The 9,786-nt window shown below is 44.9% G+C and overlaps 1 protein-coding gene across 2 annotated transcripts; it reads right to left on the bottom strand.

The window, feature by feature from the left end:
* Positions 1 to 1,422: 1,422 nt before the first annotated feature.
* Positions 1,423 to 8,972, bottom strand: LOC147614790 (protein argonaute PNH1-like). Of its 2 annotated transcripts, none has more exons than XM_086780134.1 (21): positions 8,679 to 8,972; positions 7,145 to 8,268; positions 6,797 to 7,005; positions 6,409 to 6,692; positions 6,209 to 6,315; positions 5,944 to 6,050; positions 5,647 to 5,785; positions 5,428 to 5,544; positions 5,039 to 5,146; positions 4,855 to 4,926; positions 4,638 to 4,760; positions 4,367 to 4,526; positions 3,746 to 4,005; positions 3,464 to 3,610; positions 3,230 to 3,288; positions 3,075 to 3,138; positions 2,781 to 2,916; positions 2,591 to 2,664; positions 2,176 to 2,270; positions 2,060 to 2,091; positions 1,423 to 1,973 (listed from the first exon to the last, which is right to left on the bottom strand). In XM_086780134.1, exons 2-21 carry the CDS (start codon positions 8,213 to 8,215, stop codon positions 1,756 to 1,758), a joined length of 3,582 nt encoding a protein of 1,193 aa, XP_086636260.1. In that variant the 5' UTR covers positions 8,216 to 8,268; positions 8,679 to 8,972; the 3' UTR covers positions 1,423 to 1,755. The 2 variants fall into 2 exon arrangements, with proteins under 2 accessions (XP_086636260.1, XP_086636261.1); XM_086780135.1 differs by having other exon boundaries at positions 7,145 to 8,263; positions 8,679 to 8,966.
* Between the last annotated feature and the right edge of the window lie 814 nt (positions 8,973 to 9,786).

Raw genomic sequence — 9,786 nt, 5'->3', positions numbered from 1 at the left:
AAAAAAAAAAAGAGATGACAGTCAAGAAAAACTCAAAAATAGCTTTTTGAAGAAAGTAGATAATCGAGATGTGTATACAACAACAAGGCCAAGGCAGTGTGAAAATAAAATTTAGAAGAAAGAATGTGAGCACGGGAGTATTAAAAAGAAAAGTCAAGAAACAAACAACAAGATTTATTTAGGGAAAAAAGAACCTCATCACATCATTTACAAATGTTCTACATGTAAGACAAGATGAACTACCACATACGCTTTTAGAATCAATATGGAATGCCTAAAGATCACTTGTTAACATTAAAAAGCTTAGCAATGTAAATATATATCGAATCACATTACTCTCCACATGGCCTTGCAAGGGAAAATAATTTCTCAAACAATGCACATTACCCCCCCCCCCTTTTTTTGCATGGACTTAAAATCCCTCCAAATCACAAGCCCACACTGCTAGAGACGTGGGCAACACACTACTTTTTTTGTTTTACCTTAGTTTATATTGCATGGACTTGGGACAATATAAGAATGATGAGTTGTGATCTTTTAACCCAAAACAAGAGCACCCGTATTATAATTGGATGAAAAGAACGGACTTGGGACAATATAAGAATGATGAGTTTTAATCCTCGAGCCAAAAACAAAATCACCCATATTATATAACTAGATATGTCTAGCATGAAAAGCCAACTGTAAAGGTAAGAAAATTTTCACATGTTTACATTATGTCCAAAGCCATAGATGCAGAGAAATTGATGAATGTGTTCATAACAAAAGTAGACAATCATGGTCTAGAATCGTAAGGGAATATTGCTAGGAGGTTTGTGGAATGACTTTCTGTATTTAAGGCTGAACCCCTGTGGTCAATTTCACTTTTTCAAGGATATGTTAGCACGAGTGTAATAAAAGCTCATTTCACTTTTAATCTACTACTATATGGTTATATGCTACATGAAAATATAAAGCTCTTTTCTCATAAGGTAACTTTTTTGCAATGACCCATTGGTGGCACCAAACAAAACTCCATTATGCAGCCCTACCACTAACAATGTGAATAGGTCAATACAAGAATCAACAAATTGGAAACCCATTTGCAAAAAGGTGCCATGCCACTTCACAATAAACTTATCCAAAGTAGCTTTAGATCATTCTCAATGATCGCTCACTTCCTCTATAAGGTGATTAAAAATGATGAATTTCTTCTAAAAAATAAGTATTTCGACTTTTTTATTTTAGAATTAGACCTAATATTCATATTGTAACTTGATTGGTGAGAGGAAAGAAACTTTGTACTTAAAATCCTCCTACACAGAGCACATTTTTGCACAAGTAATCACATCCTCACATCACCATACACACTCCAGATCCACCCTCATTCACCATCACTAAATCTACCAGTTTTTTTTTTTCAAAGACCCAATGATCCACATGTCAGCATTCAACAAAACTCATTCCAGAATGCAAATCCAGATAAAGGCTGCAATAGATACAAAATCCCTCCACACCAAATATAACCGGCAAGGTCACAACAAGCATGACAGGTAAGATAGCCTGCAATTCTCTGAAATATCTCAGGTGCAGACTAGAGCAGTATATACTATGGTATAACAAGACAAAAGGTACCACCCAGCTACTGTACATACACGCAAGGTCTCCTTTCCTGACTTATGTCGTCGTAACCCAATCAGACTGATAATTATTCCTCTAGATACGAAAGCATATACAAGTGTACATAAATTTGACTCGGTTCCAACTACACCGAGCTCAGCAGTAGAACATTACACGTTTCACATTGTCTTTCACTGCAGGCAGCGGGCGGACTGATGCTCCAGCTGTGCGAGTGCTTCGAGACCCAGAGCTACCAGTGGCCATGCTTCTCCCAGCAGGACCAGCTCCACTTGTCAAAGAGCCACTATCTGACTCAGGTTCCATATAAAAACGAGCCCGAAAAGCAGCAAGGTGTGCATAGTATGCAGGAGGGACTGCACAACAAAGAAAACTACAAGAGTCAGAAGACCAACACAAAGACAAAGATCACATATTGCTCATCTTTAAACCAGGCCCTCACCGATTGATACTGAGCGTGTGCAGCGGGCATACCTACACAAGAAGTTACCTCAAATCAATCACATAATGAAAATACTAAAGCAATGCAGCAACCAATAATCTTTTAGAAATCCTTACGTGTAACAAAGATTGTTTGTAAGCAGCTGTAGGCCATCTGCCGTGAAATTGTTCTCATCCCATAGTACATGGTAATGAGCAGGCCGACTGGTTCCCTGTAAATTTTTTGCCACCAGCAAAACCACACAATAGCATGTGTTGTTACCATTGAAACGTGTAAAGAGTCCATATGCAAGCAATCATACCACCAGGTGTAAGTTTACATGGATGAACCAATGCCACTAAGTTTGATTATAACTCAATCATTAATGCCCATCCGGGCAAGGGATGAGATGGGGGGGAGAGCCTCCACACCTGAGGGACCAGTGAGTTAAAATTGCCACTCATGCAGAGGGGAGGGGAGTGATTTAGTAAAGTCCCCCAAGAACCTAGTTACACAACTTAATAGGCTATAAAACAGAGAGTATATGCATGCCTGTATTCCAGCATGGCTGCAGAGGTAGAAATCAAACTCTGTGGGATGGCATATCCTCGAGTCAACCACTGTGCCTGCTCCAAAGATGGGACAGATTTATTAGAGCAGACCCGAGTGGAAACCACATACTACTATCATAAAGCGGGGCCACTTACAGAAAGTGGTACCATCTCTAGCAAAATAAAATTACCTGGAAGAATATTTCCACTGTTATCTGTGCTTCGTCTGTCATTGTGGTTGTTGGCAAACAGACGAGTATGGTGGCGCTTCTGGACCACTACAAAGGTAACAGGAGGTTGATAGTTTGGTTCCAATGATGCACAAGCCTGCAAGATTTGACAGGTCAACCTAAGCAATGGTGTCGCCTCATTGACATCCCAAAATACACAAGCTGAGATCACAAATGCCCTACAAGCCTCCCACATTACACTTGTAGAGCTAGACTGCATGCATATTGCTTGGACTGCAGTCTTTCAGGACATACCTTGCGTATAGCATCCAGCTCATGCAATAACACTTGATAAAATTGCCCTTCACTGACACCATCCCTGCAAACAAACTCTGATCAGATTGCATCCCTCCAAAAACAAAGGGCATCAAAGAACCCTACACAAATCCCTCAATAGGCTGGAAAATTACCTGTAGAAGATGATGCGCAGAGGCTTTTGGCCTGTTGCTCTCCGGAAAGATATCAAAAGCTCCCTGATAAACAAGCACATCCAACATACTCTTAATAACGTCAGTGACCACACTGATAGGTGTTCAGAGACGAGACTTTAAAGAGCGACTCATCCTATCCCACTGACCACAGTCCCCCAACCCTTCCTTCCAAAAAAAAATATCCATGGATATGGTAATGATAGGGGAAAACACTTGCTTGATCATTCCACCGGTCTGAGGACCACGAACAGGATCGACCCAGCTCTTGAACAAGTCCTGTATTAGCTCCTGGCGATGCTCTTGGGCACACACCAAACCTGCATATTTCGTTACCTCTGGCCAATCTTGTGACGCCACCACCTTGCACACAGACCAGCGTCATCTCACAGGCGACAACGTAGGAACACATTGCTTCCCAAACACAATCAATTCACATCTTTCTTTGAAGCCATGGAATGGTCCTCACTAATTATTCACCTACAAGGAAAAACTCACCGCAGCAATGGAGGGGCTAGAATCTTCTCCAGGATGTGGATGTGTCACGTCAGCTCCAAAAATTATGGTAGGAATGTCACTCACCAAAGGGATACGGCGGGACAGAGCATCAACCAGCACAGTATTCCTACCACCAACCTTGACATTAATCTTTAGGGCAACATTTGCCAGGTACTGTTTGCTCATCTTGTACACATGTTTAGTCAAACAGCACTGGGAGACCAGACCCAAATCTGTCTCACATATGCGCTTGAGGTCTCCTGCAAGGCAAGGGAACCATTAAGGATGGCCAATGATACAGTGCCAAAAGATTACGGCCTTAAGGGCATCAAAAGACAGTTAGAAACCTGACGATGGGCAGGGACGCCCTTGGACTTAGAAGGAACATAGTCTAAACCAACAACAAAGGCACGAGTACTCACCAAAATCTCTGGGCCTTTACAGACTACCCACCCATCGGAAGGCTGTGTGACATACCTGGAGATGGGTGGGGGTGGTGACCAAGTAACTGCCCATCGGCACGTTTTTACACCCAAGTCTGCCACGTCTGTTAAGGCCCTTAAATTTTACACAAAATCACATGAGGCATGATCTAAAACACATGCCGTATGTACCACTCACCATACAGAGTACCATTGTTATCAGGTAGAATAACTACAAGCAATTCAAGGTCACGTCCCTTGACATTCTCCTGGAAGTCCTTAAACACCATCTTCAAGGCTCGTTCAACCTGATCAGGCCGTGCTGAGTGTATCGCTATTGCCGGTTCTTGTTTGAACGCCTGGATCGTCATGGCAGAAGAGCATGAGTCATAGGGGCTAGCATATTACAGTACTAAAACAAGATTGTTACCATGCATTATATATATACTACATCAAAAAAAACGCAGTACCATGCCCGAAACTTGGCACATGATGGCCAGCTCTTGGCAGAATCTCCAAGCAGCACTATCTTGGACCCCTCGAGAGAAATTGATGCAAGCCCAATAATTTACCACTCCTCCATTCACCATTTTCTACACAAACCAACCCAAAAGAAACCCTCAGCCTTGGCTAGTGTAGAGCCCACTGTTCTATGCAATAATGAACTGACTAGATAACATTGCACACTTTGTCTCGCATATTCCATTGGCCGATTTCAGGCTGGCAAACTTTCAATTTCCCTGTATCGTGGTACTTGAGCTGCACAGAAACCCGATACAAGAAATGGGTATGTCAAGGAGTTTGGCTAATGAGAAAACGACTCATACACCTGAGAGAGAGAGAGAGAGAGAGAGAGCAGCACAGTAATGACCTGAGGAGCAGGTAGTATTCGAGCTTCAACAGCAGCAAGCTTGTCGCTAATTTTAATGCCGAATTCTCTTGCATAAGGGTCCTCGGCATAAGAGTTGTGACGCACAGTCTGCCATTTTTCAGGTGGTATCAACACCAGGCATAGAAGCCACTCACACAAGACAGTTAACTTGCATCCTAGGCCATACATCCTTTGAATGCAAAAAGAATACATCCAGATAAATTGTTGCAATAACAAAGGAACAGAGGAACAAAGGAACAGCCAAAGAGGGTCAGAGTAATCAGAGCATGCCCCCCATGCTTCCTTGAAAGTCTCAGCATTTTTGCACAACAAAAACATGCATACACTACACTAAGAATGGGATAGGAGTTTGGCTAGCAAGATGAAACCTCCATAATATCTCTTTCTCTGTCTATAGGGCGCTGGCATGTAACTTTCAGCAATGCCGTAATCTGCTTCTCATTTAGCCGCTTCGAATATCTCTGTCCTTCCACAATTTTGCAAACCTGCCCCAAAATGGGTAAGCGAGACATCCACAGGTCAACACTGAACCTTTCTAAAAAAGAAAACTAACCTAATGTTGAAACAGGAGGGCATTCAATCCTAACCTCCATGGGCAGATAATTAGGGCGTTGTTGGTTCCCAACTTGAAGACACGGGAGAACAGTATTGCGAATAGTGTAGCCATAGGTTTCTTGGAAATACTCAACCACAGACTTCATCGTTCCATTCTCATCAACAGGAAAGCTTCCAAACACAAGCATGTTTTCAATGCACAAACATTCACATTAAGTCTTGCGAGAAAATATAATGACTCAATTGTCTGAGTTAAGCATCTTGATACTCTAAACTAACCAAAACTTCCAACATCAAAGAAGCACGACAATGCATATCTATATACATACGTTAGTTCTTGTGTGGGCTGTGATGTTAATCCAGAAATGCGATACTTCCTGCGCATATTCCCCCGATGAGTAACCTCGACTTTTACCCCCCGCAGAGCCTTTTTGATCTGTAAGGCAAGGACATGGCAAAATAGCAAACAGAAAACTTAGTATATACAGATTAAAGACTTAAACTTCACTAATCAAATCAGCTTACCCTGAGCAGAGATCTAACCCTGGTACCTTGGGTAATCTTAACCCCTTACATCTCCAATTCAGTCCATACCTTTATTCGGTCTGCATCTGAAAGATGCCTGGAAATATCCTTGCCAAGTAATTGAGAGACAAAATCAGGAACTGGCAGAGGTTCAATAAACGCTGTTGAAGACATGTCTGCAGACACATCCAGAACACCTCTGATATCACTCCAGCGCAGTATGGAACTCATGGAGAACCAACAAACTGAAAAGAAAGGGAAAGCCATACCAATATTTAAGGAGAGGCCCATTTGAGTTGGCCTGATACTCTGATAGAAACCTCGCCAGCTCTCTAGGCCTTCCCCGAGCTGTTGGCGCCTACCCAGATTAGGCGAGTAGAAAGATCTACCCACTGGACAAAATCTTTGGGTTGGAAGCTCCCTCAAAACAATATCAAGGACCTGTAATGCCTCTTGAGGAGCATCTGCCTGTCTGCCATGTAAAAACTCTCCAAGGTGATGCAAATCAGCTCGAGCTGCAAACTTAATGACCACCTTGAACTGCCTCTCTCTTCTGCAAAGAGAAGATAGCAGCTTCAGCTGTCACTGAACAAAACCACACAACATACTTGCATTGCAAACATTCAAGACCTTCCTGCATGGAAATCAGAAGAATACCTCGGGGCACCACTCCCATCATCTTCATCTAGAAGACTGATGGAGAATTCCTTGCTCTGAAAAGGGAGGGGGCCTGCAGTATACAGGCTCTTCCGACCATCATAAGCGGGTAGCCTGCGACCCAAGGAGCTTTCCCTGTGGGTTTTCACAAGCTGCTCCATAACAGCCCTATTAACTCCCCGTGAGGTAACTTCAGGCGAGATTGTAACCTGTGTACAGATGCCACAAACCTTCAAGAAAACATGGTTGCAAAAACATGAAATCACATAAAAGCCCAAAACCCAACACACCTAACCCCATGAATGTTATCTAACAGAAGCAGTATTTGGAGAGGATAGAAAGGCATACATCATACTGATGAAGATCCTTGTCAGGCAGCTCCGCAAAGAAATGGTTGGCCTTCACAATACATTTGATGCCTGTTTGACCCTTTCCAGGACGAGGCGGGAAGCGCAGCTTTTTGCTTGAAACCGGAGGAGCTTTAAGCTCAACTGTTAAGGGTGCTGACGGCCCTGGATCCTGGACCATACGTGAAGTCGAACCTTGTATAGTTGCCTGCTGCTGAAATTGCTGAGACAACCCTAGTTCAGTGCTGGGAGCTAAAGGAGCTCGTTGTACAAATGCCGGCTGTCCAGTTGGCGGGGTGGGTATGAAAGTGGCTGTAAGAGCAGCTGGAGGCTGCCCCATTGGTTGACCACCCATGTAAGTGGCAGTGGGAACGCCAGGCTGTACTCTTGGCTGCTGAAGTCCAGGGTACTGTGGCTGAACTGGCATGAAAAAGGGGGGGACTTGCATTGGAACCATTCCTCCATAGCTGGGAGGCGTGAACTGAACAGCCTGCTCCCCACCAGGTAGGCTGTACGGTGGAGCAAATGATTGAGTTGCAGCAGCTTGGGGCAGATCGGGAACAGGCATGGGACCAGCTGGAATCAGAGGCTGATGTCCAGCAGCCATGGCAGGGGGTGCTTGCAGGGGCGGCATAGGGGCTCGGCCTCTCCCTCGGAGTTGTGCACCTCTTCCTCCCCCTCCTCTTCCACCTCCTCTTCCATCTCCGCCTCTTCCCCCTTCTCTAACATCTTCACCTCTACCCCCTTCACTTCCATCTCCACCTCTCCCACCACCTCTTCCTGACCCTCTCCCATCACCACCTCTGCCGCCCCTTCTTTCTTCCCTCGACTGTGAAACACCTGCTCCAGTAGGTGCTGGAGATGCAATGAGTCCCCCTTGTGGTACCTGCTGTGCTCGGCCCACCGGAGGCTGTGGAGCTCGTTGTCCACCACCACTAGAGGGGGGCTGCTGATGACCGCTACGACCTTGGACTGGCTGACTCACAGGAGCAGTGGGAGATTCAGTGGAAGGACCTTCAGGTCCCTGGGAGCTTCCCTCTCCTTCCTTGGGCGTCCTGCGTTTGCGAGGCATCACAAATGAAAGCTGTAGCCGGAGAGCTCACAGAAGGGCCGTTTCTGCCTGTCCTGCACAAACAGAAGCCTAAGAATTCAATAACGAGAAAATGCAGGGAGCGATTCGTGTGCAATGAAGAGCACAGAAAGCGTCGCTGCGCAGCAAAACAAAAGGGCCAGCAGATCGAGAAGCATTTTAGGGAGAGCAAGCCGCACATGTCATCCTACGCAAGCCTACAGTGCCACAGTAGCTCATTGTGTCGAACAAAACAAACTACAACGCTACAGTGCAAGTGCGAAATGCAACTAGGCATATCCCGCCAAATCGAGAACAGTTCTCATGGCGAAGCTGCAGTAGATCTCATGAGTACACAGCACCGTTTCGCTGCTAAGATGGAGAAGCTCAGATACAGGGGCAAGTAAAACCAGCCAGAGATTTCGTGATAGAATGAATCAGCAGACGCCTTTGACGCGAAACCTACCTGCACAGAGCAAGCTCTAACGTCACTCGCGCTCCTTGAATCCGTCGAAACGCTTCGAGCGTAAATCGCCGAGCTTGCAGAAGCGATGCCGAGGTGAAGGATCCGACAGACAGGCAAGAAACCCTAACCCTAACATACACAGAAGAAGCAGAAACCTTTCTTGTAGCCCGCACAGAAAGGTAAAAACCCTAACCACAGGCAAAGGTCTCGTGCAGGAGAACCAAGAAAGCAAACTGTGAGAGGCGCCGCGAGAGCAGAAAGGAACTAAATGCTAAAATGAGGCATTTTAAAAATATTTTTTTTTTTTTTTAAAAGTTGGGCGTTAGGAAGCGGGCTTAGTACCCATGGGACCCCCCTTATCCCACAAAGCAGGGGCAAACGGGCTTAGTACCCATGGGACCCCCCTTATCCCACAAAGCAGGGGCAAACTTCAAGGGTGAGGCATCAATCGGGGTACCCAGCAGGGTTCGAACCCATGACCTGGGTTTTGACAACGAAACACCTTAACAACTGAGCTACAGCCCGATGATAGCATTTTAAAAATATTAGCCAAAAAATTTAGATAACCAATTAAAACCCACACACGAGACTAATGTCAATTTCTCAATTAATTATTTTTATCGGGGTCCGTGCAGCCACTGCTTTGGGAGGGCCGCTAGATTTAGCGGCCTCGCTAATCTGCATTTAGATTGCTATATTTAGCGCCCATATTTATTAAAAAGTTAATAAAAACTCTGATTTCCGGGCCGCCGTTTTAGCAGTCCTGCTGTATGTCCAGCTTCAGATTTGGCGGCTGAGCTACACCAGAGTCTCCAATTTAGCGGTCCAACTATTCTCTTTGCTCCCCGCTATCCTTTTCCTCCCTGCAGCCTAGGATACCGGCTACTGTCAGTGAGCCGTCACATCGCAGCCCCTCGCAGCCCCTAGGCGGGTCTTTGACGCTTTCTCGCCACCTGCGGTCCCGTCAGTTTAGTTATCCCCCGGTTCCCTGCCAAATTTAGTGGCGTCCTGAGTACTAAAATATTAAATATTTATCGATTTAAAATAAAGAGCTTCCAGGTATTTCATTTCCCATCATCTTTCTAGCAGGGATTTATTAGTTTTTTAT

This window comes from Cibotium barometz, chromosome 41, assembly GCF_041138505.1.
Source record: "Cibotium barometz isolate CiBa-2024 chromosome 41, ASM4113850v1, whole genome shotgun sequence".
NCBI classification, from domain to species: Eukaryota; Viridiplantae; Streptophyta; class Polypodiopsida; order Cyatheales; family Cibotiaceae; genus Cibotium; species Cibotium barometz.
This window is presented reverse-complemented; position numbering and strand designations above follow the sequence as displayed.

Excerpts from the sequence above, each read along its gene's own strand:
- LOC147614790 (XM_086780134.1), bottom strand. The coding sequence starts at position 8,215 with ATGCCTCGCAAACGCAGGACGCCCAAGGAAGGAGAGGGAAGCTCCCAG. Across the intron at positions 2,665-2,780 it reads CAGTGGAAATATTCTTCCAG|GCACAGTGGTTGACTCGAGG; the intron begins GTAATTTTATTT and ends TCTTTGGAGCAG. Across the intron at positions 2,271-2,590 it reads GCAGCCATGCTGGAATACAG|GGAACCAGTCGGCCTGCTCA; the intron begins GCATGCATATAC and ends AAAAATTTACAG.